The 20,104-nt window shown below is 41.1% G+C and overlaps 1 protein-coding gene across 1 annotated transcript in view; it reads left to right on the top strand.

Moving 5' to 3' along the window:
* Positions 1-20,104, top strand: part of LOC141630742 (protein trichome birefringence-like 33) — a 70,367-nt gene that overhangs the window by 33,906 nt on the left and 16,357 nt on the right. The window contains exons 4-5 of the mRNA XM_074443506.1: positions 11,692-11,727; positions 17,853-17,860. Of these exons, the coding sequence (XP_074299607.1) occupies positions 11,692-11,727; positions 17,853-17,860 (44 nt within the window). The remainder of the gene's footprint in view (positions 1-11,691; positions 11,728-17,852; positions 17,861-20,104) is intronic.

Genomic DNA, 20,104 nt, shown 5'->3' with positions numbered 1-20,104 from the left:
GGCTGGGAGAACTCGGAGTTACTCCCCACTGACTGTGGCTTTCGTATTTGTATAAAATGCGATCGACAGGTTTGGTGATGCTTATATGGGGTTCATGGACGAGCTAGCGAGCAAAGTAACCTTGGGACTTACTTAGATTTTGTTTTATTTGTAGAGACTCTTATATAAGTTTTTATGTCACATACATTTTAGGGACATATGTCTCCCTCTTTACATTTGGTTGTATAACTTTGCTATTCGCGACTTTAGCGATGGTTATGTTATGAAACTTCTATTTAGACTTTGTATGTTTTGACACCTTTCAATTTGGATATCTTTATAACAGGTTCAGGTTTTAAATGTTGGGGTTGGTGTCCTTAACAGTTAGTGCAAGGACTTATAAACCTCTAAAAGGATCAAAGGGCATACTTTGGTATTATTATCAGTTGATCCACGTTTATCAATAACGGTTGGCTTGCTAGATAAGTTTGACGTTATTGTCATACAGATGGCGGTGATCAACTGGTCCCTAAAAGTCACACCTATAGGATACGTTCGAGAGATGTGACGGTATGAAAATACTGTCATGTAGATGCCAAAATTGACTAACCAGTTAGTCCGAGTTATTTGACTAGTAATTAGTCAAATGTGTGATGTTGAGATATTGTATTTAATACGGATTAAATATCATGGGCTATGGCGAATTAACCAGTTAATTCGTAAAATTAAATATAAACGATTTATATTTAATTAAATGTATATTGAATATAATTATACAATACTGCTTTGTCGGACACGAATTAATAATTCAAATAACCCGTATTATTAGCCGATGCCTTAATTTCCGATAACCGATAATGATTTATAATATATAAACCCGTCATATACATTTTAGCATTTGGCGAAACCGGACCTCGAGCTAAAATTAAGAGGAAGTGGAAGCCCACTTCCCCATGCATGCACTCGGTCCGGCCGAACCAAACAAAAGGAGAGACTCCCTCTCCTTTTGACCTAGACAATTTCATTTGCGGAAAAACTAGGGTTTTGAAGAGCATTCTCCTCGAAAAACCCGAGATCTCTCATCTCGACAAAACTCACATCAGTTCTCCCTATATTGCAAGGCAATCGGAGAACACTGTTCTAGCACAAGGGCATATCTCGGACAAAGTCTTGGGTGTAACGATTAGGAGGAAATCGCTTTGATTTACATTTTTTACGCCGCAATTTAAAGGACCCGATGTTATTTCTATACATTAATCATTTCATTGTGTTTATCGTTTTATGACTATAAATTGCATGTCTAAATTTACGTTATAGTCCTGCAATTAAAGGGTAGTATACGGATATTAACCTACAAGTGGTATCAGAGCGAGGCCACGTGAATTTTTCATGTGTTTTTCATAAAACGTTTTTGAAACGATGATTTTCTGCTTTGAAAACCGTGCCTAGTATACACGGCAGATTTTTTTTCAAACCGTGTCATGTATTACACGGTAATTTCATGTTTTTTCGATTTGGTTTTTGCATATTGTTGTTTTATACAGAGATTATAACAATATGTCATGTTTTGTCAATTGTCAAATTTGTTTTAATGCGTTTTTGATCATATTTGCAATTGATTTTGTCTCGAAATATGTTTTCACGAGGGTTTTGGATTTTCCAGAGATTTTTGCACTCGATCGACCATGTTTTTAATCGATCGAGTGGCTTTTCTCAGATAATTTTTGCTCGATCGAGTCCCCGCTTTGTACTCGATCGACCCCTGTTCCAAATTTTTGCTTGATCGAGTCCTTGCCGTACTCGATCGACACCTTTCAAAACCCTCTGCTCGATCGAGTTGTCCTCGTACTCGATCGAGTAGTTTTGCTGATATAGGTACACGATCGACCTCCAGTTTAGTCGATCGAGCACCTCCTGGTTAGCATACCTCTCGATCGACTTGCGTTCAGATCGATCGAGCCCTCTTGGTCCTCGATCGAGCACTTATGTCCCTGGATCGAGGGATTTAAATCTTTAACAGACTTTGAAAATTTGTTTCTTTTGATTTAAATTTTCTTTTGGCTTAAATATGTACTTTATACGGATATAGTACACTCGCTTAATAGTGAATTGATTCACTCACGTACCATATAGTTGTTTTAAAGCGTCTTTAAAATGACGGATTATAATGGATTAAAATTAAATGATAGAAGCGGTTTTATCACATGAATTTTAATCATTAAAAGGTGGTTTGGATAAATTTAACATAATTACGGAATTATGTCACGAATGAATTTTTTTTTTTAGTTGATGCTTTTTTATTTATCGTTAATTTATGAATGCCGTGAATGCCTTTTAATTACGTATTTAATTTTTACAATTGATTGTAACTTAGTGGCCTTAGTAGAACGTGTTACCGTAATGATGGAACACGGTCTTGGTTGTATTTTGAGATCTTGTATCTCCGTTTTGGATTTTTCACTTGTAATTACAGTTTTAATTAGAATGTAAATAGGTTTATATTTTGTAATTATAAATTTGTAATTTTTGAGAAGACCAAAGATGGAGACCAGATGCTCACTCCCGCTACTTGGATCAAGATGGAACATCAAGACAAGCTTTTCGGGTCCAACGGTGGATTCCAAAGTTGTATTATGTTCTTTTACTAGGATAGGCCACACTAGGAAATTTTTTATTTACGTATTGCATTACTTTATTTATTCATTGTTACGATAATTTGCATCATTTTCCGCCTAAAAACCAAACCACCTAATTATTACATGAAAACTGACACATATAGAGGTCACGAGTTAGTTTTCTTTGACATTCGTATGTCACACGATCATGTTAAGCCATCACCCAAATTAATTCATTCACGCAGACGCTAGTTATTCGTTCACTTAAAATGAATTATAATTTAGTTGATGGGATCTTCCTCGTATAAACAAAAATTGAGAACAGTCTTTATAGGTCAAACTTCAATGAGTCCCTTCTTCGTCGGTAGGCATACTATGACCCCTTCTACGTCGGGTAAGTTGGAACCGATTGACCTATTTTATCTCAACACTATGGTCACTCGTACGATCCCGTGACTATGGTGGACTATAGATAGGATTTACGGAAATCTATCGACCAAGAGTTCTTCCTAAGAATTAGCTAAACAGTTGGCTTATCGTTTACGAAATTGAGTCTTGGGATCACTTGTATCATTCTTGAGGGAGATCAATTATGCAAGTGGGAGAGTCTACATGTTTAAAATGAATTTTAAAATAGACTTAAATCACCTCGATGAGTTGCTTATTTCGTTTTGTTTTTCCTTCTTTTTCAAAGTAGATCACGTATTAAACTGCTAAACATCAAATGGCTGGTTCAAGTGATAACCCAATGCCAAGTGCCACATTGGACCGTGAGTCCTGGCTTAGGATCTTCATGAGTCGGATGAATCGCCTCTACTCGATCAAGAATGACGGATCCAACTTCGCGGACTGGGAGGCGGCATTACGGAATGCTTTGCCGCCGACGGAAAGCTCGGATATCGCTGAGCCCATGCCGTTAAACCCAGGCCCCACGGCTGGAATAAACGAGATCGACAAGTATAACGATTTCGCTTTAGAAGCGGGTGCGGTAAAGAACGTACTTATTTTTGCAATGGAACCCAATTTGCAGAAACGCTTCATAGCCCATGGTGCAAACAAGATTTTCACCACGCTCACTAAGGAATTCTCGAAAGCACCGAGAATCGTGACCTATGAGCATACCACTCGCTTCTTTGATGCGAGACTCGAGAAAGGGCCAACCGGTTAGCCCACACATTCTCAAAGATGATTGAGAATGTCGAGAAACTGGAGACCTTTAACTGTAACATCAGCAAGAATATTGTTATCGACCGTATTCTTCACTCACTCCACGATGGTTATTCGCAATTCAGAGCGAATTACTATATGAATGATTTGAAGAAAACTCCCCATGAATTGCACTCCCTCCTCGTACAGACCGAGAAGGACATGAAGTTCAGTGGGAGTTCGAAACAGGATGTTCTCGTTGTGTCAAACAAAGGGAAAGGTAAGGGCAAAGCTCCGGCAAACCTAACAGTAGGTAAGGCGAAGTTCAAGAAGTCGGGTTCAGGTAAGAGTGGTCCTGGTGAGGCGAGCAACTCATCAGGCACGACAAAGAGCAAGAGTGAAAACATGGAATGCCATCATTGCCACAAGACTGGGCATTGGAGACGCACATGTCCTGTTTATCATGAGGACTTAAAGGCAGGTCGTGTTAAACCTGTTGGTATGTCTTCTCTCTCTTCTACTTTTATTCATATGATTGAGATTAACCACGCAAGTTACGGAACTTGGGTACTTGATACTGGTTGTGGTTCTCATCTGTGTAATCATGTGCAGGGGCTTCGAAACATCGAACCCCTCGTAAAGGGTGAGGTGGACCTGCGTGTTGGGAATGGAGCAAGAGTAGCTGCCATCTCCAAGGGGACATATGTGATCCAGCTTCCAAGCGGATTTGAGTTATCATTATATGATTGCTATTATGTTCCTAGTCTTTCGAAAAACATTATTTCGTTTAACGCTTGATAAACTTGGTTTTTCATTTGTAATAGAAAACAATGCTTGCATTTTCTCATTACACGATATGATTTACTGACAAGGCGCTTTCCATGAACGGAATTTATGTTTTAGATCAGACCTCGGAAATATTACACATAATGAATAAAAAGTTAAAGGTTGGTGACAAAGATCAAACGTATCTATGGCACCGCCGTATGGGACACATTAATGAGAAACGCGTAAAACACTCATCAAACATGGAGCTATCTCGGCCTTTGATTTTCAATCATTTGGCACGTGTGAATCATGTCTCATCGGTAAGATGACTCGGATTTCCTTCAAAGGTGTTGGAATGCGCGCTGCCGACCTATTAGGGCTCATACACACGGATGTATGTGGTCCTATGTCAATCACCGCACGAGAAGGCTATAGGTATTTCATCACTTTCACGGACGATTTGAGTAGATATGGCTATGTCTACTTAATGAAGCACAAAAGTGAATCCTTTGAGAAATTCTAGGAATACCAAAATAGGGTACAGAACCTATTAGGTAGAAAGATTAAAACACTGCGTTCGGATCGTGGTGGCGAGTATCTTTCTCACGAGTTTGATCAACACCTAAAGGACTGGGATTGCCCTACGCTTAACTCCACCGGAACACCTCGGTTGAATGGTGTGTCCGAACGGAGAAATCGAACACTACTTGATATGGTTCGATCCATGATGAGTCACACGGTTTTACCCGATTCATTATGGGGTTATGCTCTCTTGTCAGCCGCTCTAATACTTAACCGAAGTCCGTCTAAAGCTGTTGACAAGACTCCATATGAACTATGGAAGGGAACGGTCCCTAACTTGTCCTTTATACGGGTTTGGGGCTGCGAGGCTTATGTCAAGTGGAGACCTAAAGATAAGCTCGGCCCGCGATCGGTCAAGACATACTTTATAGGTTATCCTAAAGGATCACGTGGTCATTACTTCTATTCGCCAACCGAACAACGTGTTTTTGTTGCGGCTAGTGCGACATTCTTAGAGAAGGAATTTCTCGAGAATGCAAAGAGTGATAGAACCTTCGACACATCGAGATTCCAGAACCAAATACCGAGCAACTATTGGAGGAACCTATTCCTTCAATCCCGGCTGCGGTGAACATTCCTGAGGAACCTAGGAGGTCGGGAAGAGTCTCTTTTCCTCCGGACAGATACATCGGTATGGTCGAGGAACATGACATAGATGACGTTCTACTCTTAACGAGTAGTGAACCCGCAACCTATAAAGGTGCCATGACTAGTTCTCGACTCAAACTATGGCTTGAGGCCATGCAATCCGAGATGGACTCCATGTATGAGAACAACGTGTGGGATCTTGTTGACTTACCTGCTAAGGTTCGTCCCCTTCAATGCAAATGGCTTTACAAGATAAAGCATTCTGTGGAAGGTCAGCAAGATATCTACAAAGCACGACTAGTTGCAAAAGGTTTCACCCAAGTGCCAGGTTTGCACTACGATGAGATTTTTGCACCCGTAGTTATGCTGCGTTCCATTCGGATTATCTTAGCGATCGCCGCTTTTCATGACTATGAAATTTGGCAAATGGATGTGAAAACCGCCTTCTTAAACGGCTTTTTGGAGGAAGAGTTGTACATGGTACAACCCGAAGGTTTCATCGATCCTGAACATCCTAAGAAAGTGTGCAAGCTTAAGCGTTCCATTTATGGACTTAAGCAAGCATCACGGAGTTGGAATCATCGCTTCGACCAAGTGATAAAAGAAAATGGATTTACTCGATCGGTCGAGGAACCATGTCTATATATCAAGTCGAGTGGGAGCAAGATTGTCTTCCTAATATTGTATGTTGACGACATACTCCTGATTGGGAATGACATACCTCTCTTAACTTCGGTGAAAGTATGGTTGAAGAACCATTTCCAGATGAAAGATCTGGGAGAGGCACAAAGAATTCTAGGCATCCGCATCTATCGAGATAGATCACGACGGATGTTATCTCTCGATCAGAGTCTTACATAGACAAAGTCCTAGAGAGATTCAGTATGACTAACTCCAAGAAGGGGTTCCTTCCCATGGCTCCAGGGGTGCATTTGAGCAAGTCTCGTGCACCGTAGACACCGGAAGAGAAAGAGCGCATGACACGGATTCCTTATGCTTCGGCTATAGGATCAATCATGTATGCCATGATATGCACACGTCCGGACGTGGCATATGCATTGAGTATGACAAGTCGATTCCAACAAAGAACCAGGTGAACCACATTGGTCATTTGGTCAAAGAACATTCTTAAGTACCTCCGGAGGACTAAAGATTGGGCATTGACTTATGGAGGCTCTCAAACGCTATGCGCAACCCTTCGCAGATGCTAGCTTCCAAACGGATCGTGATGACTCGAAATCTCGGTCGATTCGTTTTTACTCTTAATGGCGCTGCATCACCGGAAGAGTTCGAAACAAACTGTTACAGCAGATTCTACGACTGAGTCCGAGTACTATGCCGCGTCTGAAGCTACAAAGGAAGCGATATGGATGCGTCAATTCTTACATGGGCTATCCGTAGTGCCTAGTTCGAATGACCCGATCACCATCTATTGCGACAATAGTGGTGCCATCTTCCAAGCTAAGGAGCCAAAGTCTAGCAACAAGTCTAGACATGTACAACGGAAAGCTCATCTAATCCGGGATTACGTGGAGCAAAAAGACAGAGTGATAGAAAAGATTGCTCTGAGATGACAACATAGCGAGATCCTCTCACTAAAGCATTACGACAAGATAAGCATGAAGGGCACGTTAATTCCATGGGAATCAAACGTGTTCCTAAGTTGTAGTACTCTTTTATGGATCAGATTCATTCTCCTTTGTACTCTATACGACATCATCGTTTTGATATTTTATATATATATATTTTGTTTTTCATGTGGAATTGTACGACGATTTTGAACACCACAAAGTGAACTGAACAAACATCATATATTGTTAGTCCTTAATTGCCCACATGAGCTGATAACTCTGGCAATTATTTTGTGACGTTGGTTGATGGTGGGTTCAACGAGCCATAAGTCAACCGGTTGACTGACCAATCACAGAGGCGATTTATACGGATATTTCGTAGGACACCATTGTGACATCGACGTGGAGTCCTAAATGTTTTATAACATTCGTTGCCCGGTCGTGGATAGGACTTCCATGGTGATCCTTAGAGTCGAATCTCTTGACTATCGACTGTCTCTTGAGACTACGGCAGATTTTGGGTGACTTTGGTTTCTTTCTCACGGTCATCCGTAACAGGGGGCCAAGTAGATTTTTTCTGGGTCATTTCATGTTGTGCTTAGATCGGAAGGAGTCGAGTTGAAGGAAATATTCAGCCTTTATCAGGTACTCGATATTTCTTAGGGCCACTCGAGGAGTCAGAATCGAAATGCATGGCCATGCTCGGATACGGATTCGTTTTATCAGTTAAGTTACTCTCTAGTCGGGGAAACCACTCTAGATACAGATCGATTGTAAAATACGACCTTTGCGGATCCGGATCTGCAAATTGTTTTACATTGAGTGGGAGAAATTTTTAAATGAATATGAGAATCGGTTATCGCACATACACTTGTACGGACAAGTGGGAGTTTGTTGGAGCTTGTGTCCTCCAGTTAGTGCGGATAACGTCATTGCACATGCACTTGTACGGACAAGTGGGAGCTTGTTGGGGTTGGTGTCCTTAACAGTTAGTGCAAGGACTTATAAACCTCTAAAAGGATCAAAGGGCATACTTTGGTATTATTATCACTTGATCCACGTTTATCAATAACGGTTGGCTTGCTAGATAAGTTTGACGTTATTGTCATACAGATGGCGGTGATCAACTGGTCCCTAAAAGTCACACCTATAGGATACGTTCGAGAGATGTGACGGTATGAAAATACTGTCATGTAGATGCCAAAATTGACTAACCAGTTAGTCCGAGTTATTTGACTAGTAATTAGTCAAATGTGTGATGTTGAGATATTGTATTTAATACGGATTAAATATCATGGGCTATGGCGAATTAACCAGTTAATTCGTAAAATTAAATATAAACGATTTATATTTAATTAAATGTATATTGAATATAATTATACAATACTGCTTTGTCGGACACGAATTAATAATTCAGCTAACCCGTATTATTAGCTGATGCCTTAATTTCCGATAACCGATAACAGTTTATAATATATAAACCCGTCATATACATTTTAGCATTTGGCGAACTGGACCTCGAGCTAAAATTAAGAGGAAGTGGAAGCCCACTTCCCCATGCATGCACTCGGTCCGGCCGAACCAAACAAAAGGAGAGACTCCCTCTCCTTTTGACCTAGACAATTTCATTTGCAGAAAAACTAGGGTTTTGAAGAGCATTCTCCTCTGAAAAACCTGAGATCTCTCATCTCGACAAAACTCACATCAGTTCTCCCTATATTGCAAGGCAATCGGAGAACACTGTTCTAGCACAAGGGCATATCTCGGACAAAGTCTTGGGTGTAACGATTAGGAGGAAATCGCTTTGATTTCTTCTTCTTTACGCCGCAATTTAAAGGACCCGAGGTTATTTCTATACATTAATCATTTCATTGTGTTTATCGTTTTATGACTATAAATTGCATGTCTAAATTTACGTTATAGTCCTGCAATTAAAGGGTAGTATACGGATATTAACCTACATTAAAAACTACAGGTTTTTACCCAAATGAACCTATTACAAACATATCCATGCAGTTTTATTCTAGAATTACGTGTTTACTTTTCCGCAATGAATGAGGGTGTCACATCAGGGGAGCTATTCTCAGGGGCCGGCACAGAGTTATGCGAGCAATAGACCGTCTGGGTCATGGTCTAACCGGGGAGGTCAGAGCTACCAGGGTGGAGGTAACCGCAAGTAATTCCTATCAGAAACCAGCTACGAACAATAACAACAATCGGGGGTCGGGTGCTAAGCCGACCACATCAGCCAGTACTGTCCAGGAAGGTGGGCAGAAGACCAGTGGAAAGCTGTTTATGATGGACAAGAAAGCAGGTGAGGACGATGCACATGTTATCTCTGGTACTTTTCTTGTTAACGGTATTCATACCTTTGTTTTGTTTGATTCGGGGGCATCTCAGTCGTTTGTATCTTCGAGTCATGTTAAACGGTTGGGTTTGAGGGTATATGAGTCTGTAAGTGAGAAAGTTTTTATACCTTCGGGTGAGTCTATATCATGTGGGAGGTTGTATAGGGATGTATCTATGATAGTTGGGCAAGTTGATCTACCTGTAGACTTGCTAGAGTTTCCTTTCGATGGTTTTGAGATGATAGTCGGGATGGACTGGTTGGGAAAGTACAAAGCTAAGATAGACTGTCATCAAAAGAAAGTGTCTTTGAGAGGTCCTAAGGGTGTTAGTGTGTCTTATCGTGGGTTTGTGGTCAAACCCAAAGTTAAGTTTATTGCAGCCGTGACCTTGAAGTCCTATCTGAGGAAGGGATGCCCTTTGATCTTGTGCCATGTGAGGGATGACCGGATAGAGAGTCCGACGGTTGATCAGATACCAGTGGTGGGTGAGTTTTCAGATGTCTTTCCAGAGGAGATTCCGGGATTGCCACCGAAGAGGGAGATAGATTTCACGGTTGAGTTGAAACCGGGGACGGGGCCAATCTCTAAGGCACCGTACCAGATGGGTACTAAAGAGATGGAGGAGCTCAGGAAACAGTTAGATGATCTGATAGAGAAGGGATACATTAGACCTAGTATATCACCGTGGGGAGCACCAGTTCTTTTTGTGAAGAAGAAAGATGGGAGTTTGAGGTTGTGCATAGACTACCAGGAGCTGAACCGAGTGACGGTGAAGAACAAGTATCCTTTGCCAAGGATAGATGACCTGTTTGATCAGTTGAGTGGTGCATCAGTCTTTTCCAAGATTGATTTGAGGTCGGGGTACCATCAAGTGAAGATTAGAGAGGTGGACATACCAAAGACAGCTTTCACGTCGAGGTATGGCCACTATGAGTATGTGGTGATGCCGTTTGGGTTATCTAATGCACCGGCTGTGTTTATGGATTTGATGAACAGAATCTTCAGACAGTTTTGGACAAGTTCGTGGTGGTGTTTATCGATGACATCTTAGTCTATTCCAAGACTAAGGAGGAGCATGAGGAGCATCTGAGGATTGTGTTGCAGACCTTGAGGGAGCATGAGTTATATGCTAAGATGTCCAAGTGTGAGTTCTGGTTAGAGAAAGTTGCTTTTCTGGGGCATGTGATCTCTAAGGATGGGGTAGTTGTGGATCCGCCAAAGATTGAGGCAGTGAAAAATGGGGAAGCACCAAAGAATGTTGCTGAGATCAGGAGTTTCTTGGGTTTAGCTGGATACTACAGACGGTTCGTGAAAGATTTCTCCAAGATTGCTAGACCTATGACAGCTTTGATGAGGAAAGAGAACAGGTTTCGTTGGGATGAGAGTTGTGAGACGGCGTTCCAAACATTAAAGGAGCGTTTGACCACAGCTCCTATCTTAGCATTACCTGAAGGGATCGAGAACTTTGAGGTTTATACAGATGCCTCAAAGAATAGGTTGGGATGTGTGTTGATGCAAAATGGTAAAGTGATTGCCTATGCTTCTAGGCAATTGAAGCCTTATGAGGAGAACTATCCTACACATGATCTAGAGTTGGGTGCTGTGGTGTTCGCTCTCAAGATATGGAGACATTACCTTTATGGGGCGACCTTTAAGGTATTTTCTGATCACAAGAGTCTCAAGTACATCTTCACTCAAAAGGAGTTGAACACGAGACAGAGGAGGTGGATGGAGCTGATTGGCGATTATGACATGGATATTATCTACCATGAAGGGAAAGTCAATGTTGTTGCAGATTCTTTGAGTAGGAAGAGTGTACATTCCTTGTGTACAGCTCCATCTTTGATGAGGTTGAGAGATGAGGTGGGGAAGTTTGGGATACATATGATGCAGAGAGGGGATGCCATGGGAGATTTGACAGTGCAGCCTGATCTTTATGACGATATTCGAGGTAAACAGGCGTTGGATCCTAAGATAGTTGAGTGGAGAGCTGGAGTAGAGAAAGGGACAGTGTCTCGATTCTCTATTCATACAGATGGTAGTTTGAGGTTTGATGGTAGGTGGTGTGTCCCTAATGATGAGGAGCTGAAAAAGATAATCATGACAGAGGCACATTGTACACCGTATTCAGTACATCCAGGTGGTGACAAGCTGTACAAGGATTTAAAGAACACGTTCTGGTGGCCTGGGATGAAGAAAGAAACAGCTGAGTTTGTGGCCTGTTGTTTGACATTCCAGAGAGTTAAAGGGGAACAGCGACGACCACAAGTTAAGATTCAGTCTTTAGAGGTACCTGAGTGGAAGTGGGAATCCATTTCTATGTATTTAATCTTGGGTTTGCCAAAGAGTCAACAAGGTAACAATGTGATATGGGTAATAGTAGATCGACTTACCAAGTCAGCTCACTTTGTGCCAATCAAAGATACATGGACTAAGGCACAATTAGCTATGGCTTATCGGAAGAATGTGCTAAAGCTACATGGAGTCCCTAAGGACATAGTATCTGACAGAGATGCGAGATTTATCTCAAGGTTTTGGAAAGAGTTGCAAGAATCTTTGGGAACAACTTTGAAGATGAGTACGGCATTTCATCCTGCGACAGACGGTCAGACTAAGAGAACGATCAAGACTCTTGAGGATATGTTGCGAGCTTGTGTGATGGACTTTGGTGGTAGCTGGGAACAGAGGTTAGATTTTATAGAGTTTTCTTACAACAACAGCTATCACACTAGTATTGGTATGGCACCGTTCGAGGCCTTATATGGGAGGAGATGTAGGAGTCCGATTTGTTGGGACGACAGTGCTGAGGCAGTGGTTCTAGGACCAGAGATGGTACATAAGATGGTTGAGCAGATTAAGATGATCAGGGAGAGGATGAGAGCGGCTCAGGATAGGCAAAAGAGTTATGCAGATCTACATCGCCGGGATATAGAGTTTCAGGTTGGGTATAAGGTCCTTATGAAAGTGTCTCCTATGTGTGGGGTTATGAGATTTGGGAAGAAAGGCAAGCTGAGTCACAAGTTCATAAGGCCTTATGAGATCTTAGAGCGGGTTGGAGAGGTTGCATATCGTTTGGCTTTGCCAGCTGCGTTAGAGAGGGTGCATAATGTGTTTCATGTATCTCAGCTGCGGAAGTATGTGAGTGATCCATCACATGTGTTAGAGGCAGAGAGCTTAGAGCTAGATGAGTCTTTGTCATACCTTGAGGTGCCTAAGTAGATTCTTGACCGGAAGGTTAGGAAGACTAGGAGTGGTGAGACAATTTTGCTTAAGATCCTTTGGTCTAATCACGAGACTGGGGAAGCTACATGGGAGGCAGAGGAGGCTATGAGAGAGCGTTACCCTTTCCTTTTTGATCAGGTATATATGGTTACGGGGACGTAACCTTGTTTCTTTTAGGGGGGTAGGAGATGATCGCAAAGAGTTTTTAAGAGATTTTTATACCTTTTTATGTTGTGTCGGTATGTTTGTTGTGGTTGAGTCGGGTTGAGTTTGGGTGAGTAACATGTTTCATGTTGAGTTTTGTTTTGGTTGTTGAGTCGGGAGTGTAGTAGTGTGTGTCTTTGTTTTGTTGTGGTTTGAACTTCGGGGACGAAGTTCTTTTTAAGGAGGGAAGACTGTAATACTACGGTTTTATGAGTCTCTGGGTACTCTATCGAGTGGGCCTTACTCTGTCGAGTAAGGGTGTTTTACGATTTAAAACAGTTTCTGACCTGTTGGGTACTCGATCGAGTAGCCGGTTTTCGGGGGGATGATTTGTCGGGTTTTGTTAATAATTCGATTTAATATATAATCACTTCCGTCACTTTCTTAATACACTTTTACAAACCTAATTACTTTCAAAAGAGAAAACAATCTACGTTCTTTGCATCAATCGCATTATTGGCAAATCCCGGAGCTTGGAAGGTCGGAATTCGTCTTTCTTTATACCTTTATAATCCTTGCGTCGAGGGTAAGATCTACGTTTTGTTTTTATGGTATTTCGTTAAAGTCAGTTAAACCCTAATTTGGGGATTTGGGGGTTTTGGTGTGTTTCTTGATTGGTAGTAATTGTATGATTGTATGTTAGGAGGAGGATTCGTAGAAGAGGCCTTTTGATAAAAGCTGTTGAGATCGTCTGACTGTGTTGCTTTCGTGGTAGGGTTTCCCTACACAGTATTAGTCTCATAATGTGTTGGTGGTGATTTGTGTTTGTTGATTGTTATCATACAAGTATTGTGACGGTTGTTGGTGTTGATTGTTGTTTAGTAGTTGTGCTTGTTGTATCTGTATGTGTTCTTCGGGGCGCGTCCCTGGCTGAGTGGAGTCACTTGCGGGAGTGGCTTCACGCCCATTATTCGCCTTCTGTGGAACCCGCCACAGAAGGGATGTGCACATTAAGGAATTTGGGTTTATCGCTCAACGGAGATGAGCGGGGATTAGGTGGGAACGGCTGCGGTCCCCCACTGGCGGCGTGGATTGACCTGTTGCGATGGGCACTCTGCCAGGGCTACACACTTTAGTGTGTAGTCTGTATTGTGGAGTTGGGAATGGAGTTCGGAGTATATCTGTGACGATTGAGCTGTGTTGTTTGTTGTGTTGTTGGATTATATAAATTGTGTGATTAGTACTGACCCCGTTTATTGTTTTAAAAACTGTGGTGATCCATTCGGGATGGTGAGCAGTTGTTGAGCAGGTATGAGTCGAGTTACATGGGATAGCTGGGATGTGCCACTTTTAGATGATAGAGTCTTCCGCTGTAGCCTGAGTAGTTTATTAAACATTTCATTTAGTAGAGCAGACAGTTGGTTCTGAGAACATGTAACCGTATTTTGGTATTTGGTTTTAGATTGTAATCTTTCACTTAACTTTATACTATTTAAATATTGTTTCATTATTGTCTTATGATTATCATTGCCTCGGGCAACCGAGATGGTAGCATCTTTATACCTTAGTGGTCCTGGTAAGGCACTTGGAGTATGGGGGTGTTACAATTCCCATCTCATCCGCCCATGTCACTTGAAAGGGGTGTTTATCGGGAAAATATTTGTGGATTGCTCAAAATTCTTGCCAAACCCGAAGAATGAAATTCATGATGGGAGTCTTGCTATAGAATGTACTCCTCTCATTAACGAAGTTAATAAAGATAATTCGATTCATCAACCTTCATCGCTGGCGTAGATCCTCAGAGGACTATCTCGGGATGGAGGCAGACCATCATAGGGATCAAGGACCAGAGCCGAGCATCTAAGCTGACAGCTAAACAAGGGAAGGCTCAAGACCAGAGTTGAAAATTATGAGTCGAGATCTGTTTTCTTATTTTAGTTGAGTCGAGTCTTTCTTTTCTTGAATTTTAGTCGTTTGTTCCGTGATAACCTAGGGCGTGTCCAATTAATCATTCCTTAGAGTCTGTTAAGCATTTGTCATTCCAATAAAAAGTTCCAGTTTCGTTTCCAAATATGTCTTGTTTCCAATCCTCAATCATTCCGAAAGCATGATAAAATGCACAACACACTCAAAGGCATCCCTGAGATAGAAATATGTCCCGTTTCAAAATGTAAACTACACTAGGATCCCGTGTTTGATTCCTTTACCTATTCCATGTCTGGTGGTAGAAAACCTCCATCTGAACCAATGTTTATGACAAGCTTTTAGATGATTCTATGACGAACCCGGACTAGCTCCTTGTTTCCCCTATCGATGACGGAAGACAAGCCTTTTCCCCTTAAAATCATCCTCTCTCAAAGAGAGAAGAAACCAACCCGTTCTAGCAAGGATTTGTTAGTTCTGACCCAAATTAGTTGGCGGAGTCCAGTTTTCAAGGTGTATCCATTTGTGACTAGGAGATGACCATTTTTCAAAAAGAATGAAAAAATGAAAAAAATTGGGAAAATGAAAAAAAATGAAAAAAAAAAGAAAAAAAAAAGAAAAAAAAAAGAAAAAAGAAAAAAAAAAGAAGAAGAAGAAAAGAAAAAGAAATGCCAAAATATTGATCAAAGTTCAAAGGCGAAGCCAAAATGGTCAGGTAGTACCATCAGCAGTTATCCATACTCCTAAGTCCGTCCCGAGGCATTTACGAGGGAATAGTTAGGGATTATGAGAATCAATCAGTTTGTGTTAGTACACCCAAGCCTTTAGGATCCAGACATGGAAATTTGAACCCACATCGATTCCCAACCCATTTGTAGTCGGATTTCATCAAACCTGAGACACCATTTCCAACCACGTTATAAGCCATAGCCCTTGGCCTTAACACCACAAAACGAACCTTCAGAATCATGGTTTACCTTTCAAACCTATTTTTACCAAGCTCCACATCCCAAAGAACCACAACCTTTTGTACCAACCCTAGACACGGGATTTGACAGTACCTTACAGGCTAGAATGGGATACGACATGATACCTTAGGTGAAACCTTCGAGTGTGTACACACAATCAAAATGCCACGTTTACACACCTTGATCGAACTACGTCGGATTTGATTTCGCTCCACGCGAATACGTAGGCAGTCCTTCAGAATAAGGGATTCAATCCACTCATCAACCAAGTTGTCATCTTGTCAATTTATTACGGGTTTTAACCAAGTCCAAATGAAGCCACCTTTGTTTGAGTCAGTCTTAGCACTCGATGTAGGCTAGGATAAGGATATAGGTTCAGATGAATAGTATCAAGTCTCTGAATGAGCTTTATCTAACGGTTTAGGCAAATATGCTGAGTCGTATATATGTGAGTTTGTGTTGGGAACAGAAAATATGAAAAACCCGCTGAAAAGAAAGAAGGCGTGGAAGAAAAATAGTAAAAGCCCGCTGAAAAGAAACAAGGCGGTGGCAAGAAATGATGAAAACTCGCTGAAAAGAAAACAGGCGAGGAGAAGAGTGACAGAATGTTCCCAACATGAGTGATGTGTGATGTCTAAGTGCTCTCATAAAATCAGTCAGTGTTTAGTGTCTAGGCGAAGCCAACGTTGTTGCTCCGTGAGTTTAATCCACCTTTTCAATGCTAAGTGATCTTGATTCCCATGTGCCCTCGGGAGCACGCCCATGCCATACGATGTCTCTGTCCCAAGTACGACGACCTTGTGTTTCCCATTTGCCATTTTTTGGCGCCAGAATGTCCAATTTACATTTCTACCCCCAACAAGTCAATAATTGAATTAAAACTCGTGCACACTTACAGTTTTATTTTCCTTTTTTGTTTTACGATAGCGGGCTACACCCACGTTGTTTACGGGTCATACAGAGCGTCTGAGTCGTATTTCCTGCTCACCTATCAAGGTTCGATTTCAAAATGCCAAATATTTCAGAATTCCGAACGATTTCAAAATGCCAAATATTTCAGAATTCCGAAATTTCAAAAACTTTTTGCGAATTATGGTACATTTCAAGTCAAGGATCAAACCTCAGAGTTCAAAATCAAATTTTGGGTCGACGACCCAACATCTAAGTGATTCATTTCAAATTCAAAATTTGGGTCGATGGCCCAATTATTCAAAATTTTCAACATGTTCAAATTTCGGGTCGATGACCCAGTCATTCAAATTTAATTTTAGGTCGACGTTGCAGCCTTCGCCGAACTTCAAACCTCGGGTCGATGGCCCAACATGCTAAGTGATGTCAAAATTCAAAATTCGGGTCGATGGCCCAATTATTCAAGACTTTCAACGTGTTCAATTTTCGGGTCGATGACCCAATCTTTCAAATGATCCAATTTTAAGATTGATGATCCAAATGTGCTTATGTGATGATTATTTCTAGTACGTTTTTGTGTTTCAAATGTAGCAGGATATGCTTCAACTGGGGGCTCTAAAGTCTTCGACTTTAGAGCCATTGCAAACCGGGGGCTCTGAAGCCGTAGGCTTCAGAGACCATTATCAAGATGTAAAGGATGACATCCACCAAGAATTCAATTCAATACAAGAGTATGAAATGGAAGAATTCCGTAGGTGAAAGCAAATGATGCAAGCGGCGGCAACCTCCTCGGAAAGTCCCGTCCCATTTAGGCACCTGCCAGCAGATGATAAGCTTTGGGCAAGTGTCAACAAATGTATTTCGGACAAGTGCCAGCAGATGATAAATTTTGGGCAAATGTCAGCTGATGACGAATTTGGACAAACGCCAGCAGATGATAAACTTTGGGCATGGGTCAGCAGTGGCCGAACAACGACGCGGGTTTGATTCCGTCAGAAACGAATACGTAGGCGCCTAAGGATAAGGCTCAACCCACCATATATGCAAGTTTATGGGTCGACGACCAATGATGATAATTTGACGAAACAGAAGCAAAAGTCAAATCCCCAGCGAAGTTTCAGGTATAGTCTCTTCTTATGGCTAGCGAGCTTATATACGCAAGTCTAAGGGACTTTAAACGACCCGCGGAATCCTCAGGTCGATAGACTTGGGGTATACTTTGACTTTCGCCTTGCCCAAGCCTCAGTCAAAGTGGGGGCTCTGTAGATACCCGTATCCGTCGATATTGGAATTTACAGAAAACCCGACAAACACCCGATGATGATAGGACGACATGTATTATGAGTTGACACTGTCAATTCTGGGACTCGTTTTACGATGTAGAATGGGATTCGTTGACGAACCTTTTGATTTAAATGAAATTTAATCAATTTAGTATTTTATATTTGAAATGGATTTATTTGTTTTCAAGATCGTTTTAAAAGTTTTCGATGTTTAACTTTTTATGATTTTAAAATAAATGAATTTATTTTATAGTTTGTTTTTAGATCTAATTGGAAAATTAGTTATTTGTTCACATTTTATTGAAAGTAAAATAAAACTCGACTTTTTCAAATAATTTCTAAAACCCGGGTTTTTTAGTTCGATTTGAAAAATCGATTTCAAGTTTAAATCATTCATAATTCGTTGTTTTAATTAATTTGAAAAATTGATTTTACGACGGTTTTTGCGACCGTCTTATACACGATTTGTGGGCTCGTTTTATGCTTGAATTGGGCTCGATTTTCGACATGACCTCGACCCAATCCTTTCCCTCTAGCCCCATGCTTGAACCTTACCAACCCACGAGCCAAAACCCGTCTCATTGCTCACCTTTTCGAAGCCCAAAACGGCCCCTTTCATTCCCGATGCCTCTGTTTTGCTGCTGCCCGAAACCAGTCAAAACACCCTCAAACCCGACTCCTACTCGACCCAAATCTCCACCCCACCTAGCCCACATCCAAGACCCATGTCCCATGCATAACCACGTCCAAATCCACGCACAAAAACAAACCCAAACACTACATAAACAGCACACACAACCAGTCCATACCCTTTTCCGTGTTCAGCATTACCAAGTCCTAAACCCGCACCAAACACCACTTAAACCCGCACCCATCAACCATAAACCAGACCCTAGTATCCTAGACATATTACCCTAGCTTAAACACCAAGAAACACCCCTCATAAACCCTATACCAGCTCACGAAAGCTGCTGGACAGCAGCAGCGAAACAGAGCAGTCCGACTGCTTGTTGCCCTCTTAAACCCTAGTTTAACTCCCTATAAATACCATCCCTCGACCATAAATCCATTCCTCTAAGTTCTCCCCACATCATACTACAAATAAAAACCATCAATCGTCCAAAAAAACCCTAAACTAAAGCCGTGACAGCCGCTTGAAAACAGGGACACAAATCTTGTTTTCGAGTTTCTGTCGTGGTATTTGGCCTTGATTCTCGTAATCAAATCCTATTAAAACTTCTGGTTTCTTTCCATATTCACAAAACTCAGTCTTTCTAGTTTCCAAAACATCTTTCGGATTGAAAAATCGCTGAGAAACGAAGTCGTGGTGAGTGATTGAAAATCGCTGCTCAAGTCTGCCTTTTGAACGTGTTGTTTCGTGATTTCAAAATTCAATTTCAATTGTCTTCGTCGACGACGGCCCCTCGAAATAAAATCTACGATCAATTACGACCTAAGACGGTGTCAAAGATACATGTAGGTTGAGGGTGCATCAAATCCTCCTTCTTTCCCTTTTTATTTCGTTTTTTTATTTGTTTTTCTATCGCTTATTTTATATATTATACTCTTACATCGTCTAACATCGTTAACTATGAAACATTAGTATAGTACGAGTATGAGTTAAAGTGCCATTCCGAATACCCGCGTTGACTTGAGTTGGGAAAGAAATCCGCCAAATTGGTCGGTCGTATCCCCTACTCATTTACATATCCTCGTATTTGGAATCGAACAGAATTAAATCGATCTAATTGACGTAGTATGTTATTTGTACCTTTGTTTTAACTTTGATCTTTTTATTCATAGTAATAGTAGGCCACGTTACACACAATTCTTTCGATTAATTTATCGCCTCAAATTAGTTCGTTAATTCATTAGGCATCGTAGGATTAAAATAACATTATTGTAAATGAAATTTGCAATCTTCTAATTTTTAATTGAATTCATCTTCCCTTTCACTAATTTTCTCGCTAGCATGGAAGTGCGTGCTTAGAACCTTTCCATTTGCACTCGTTGACAATTTAGAACTGTTTTTAACCTGGTTCGTAATTATTTAATTCA

The sequence above is a fragment of the Silene latifolia genome, chromosome Y (genome assembly GCF_048544455.1).
Source record: "Silene latifolia isolate original U9 population chromosome Y, ASM4854445v1, whole genome shotgun sequence".
NCBI lineage: Eukaryota > Viridiplantae > Streptophyta > Magnoliopsida > Caryophyllales > Caryophyllaceae > Silene > Silene latifolia.
This window is presented reverse-complemented; position numbering and strand designations above follow the sequence as displayed.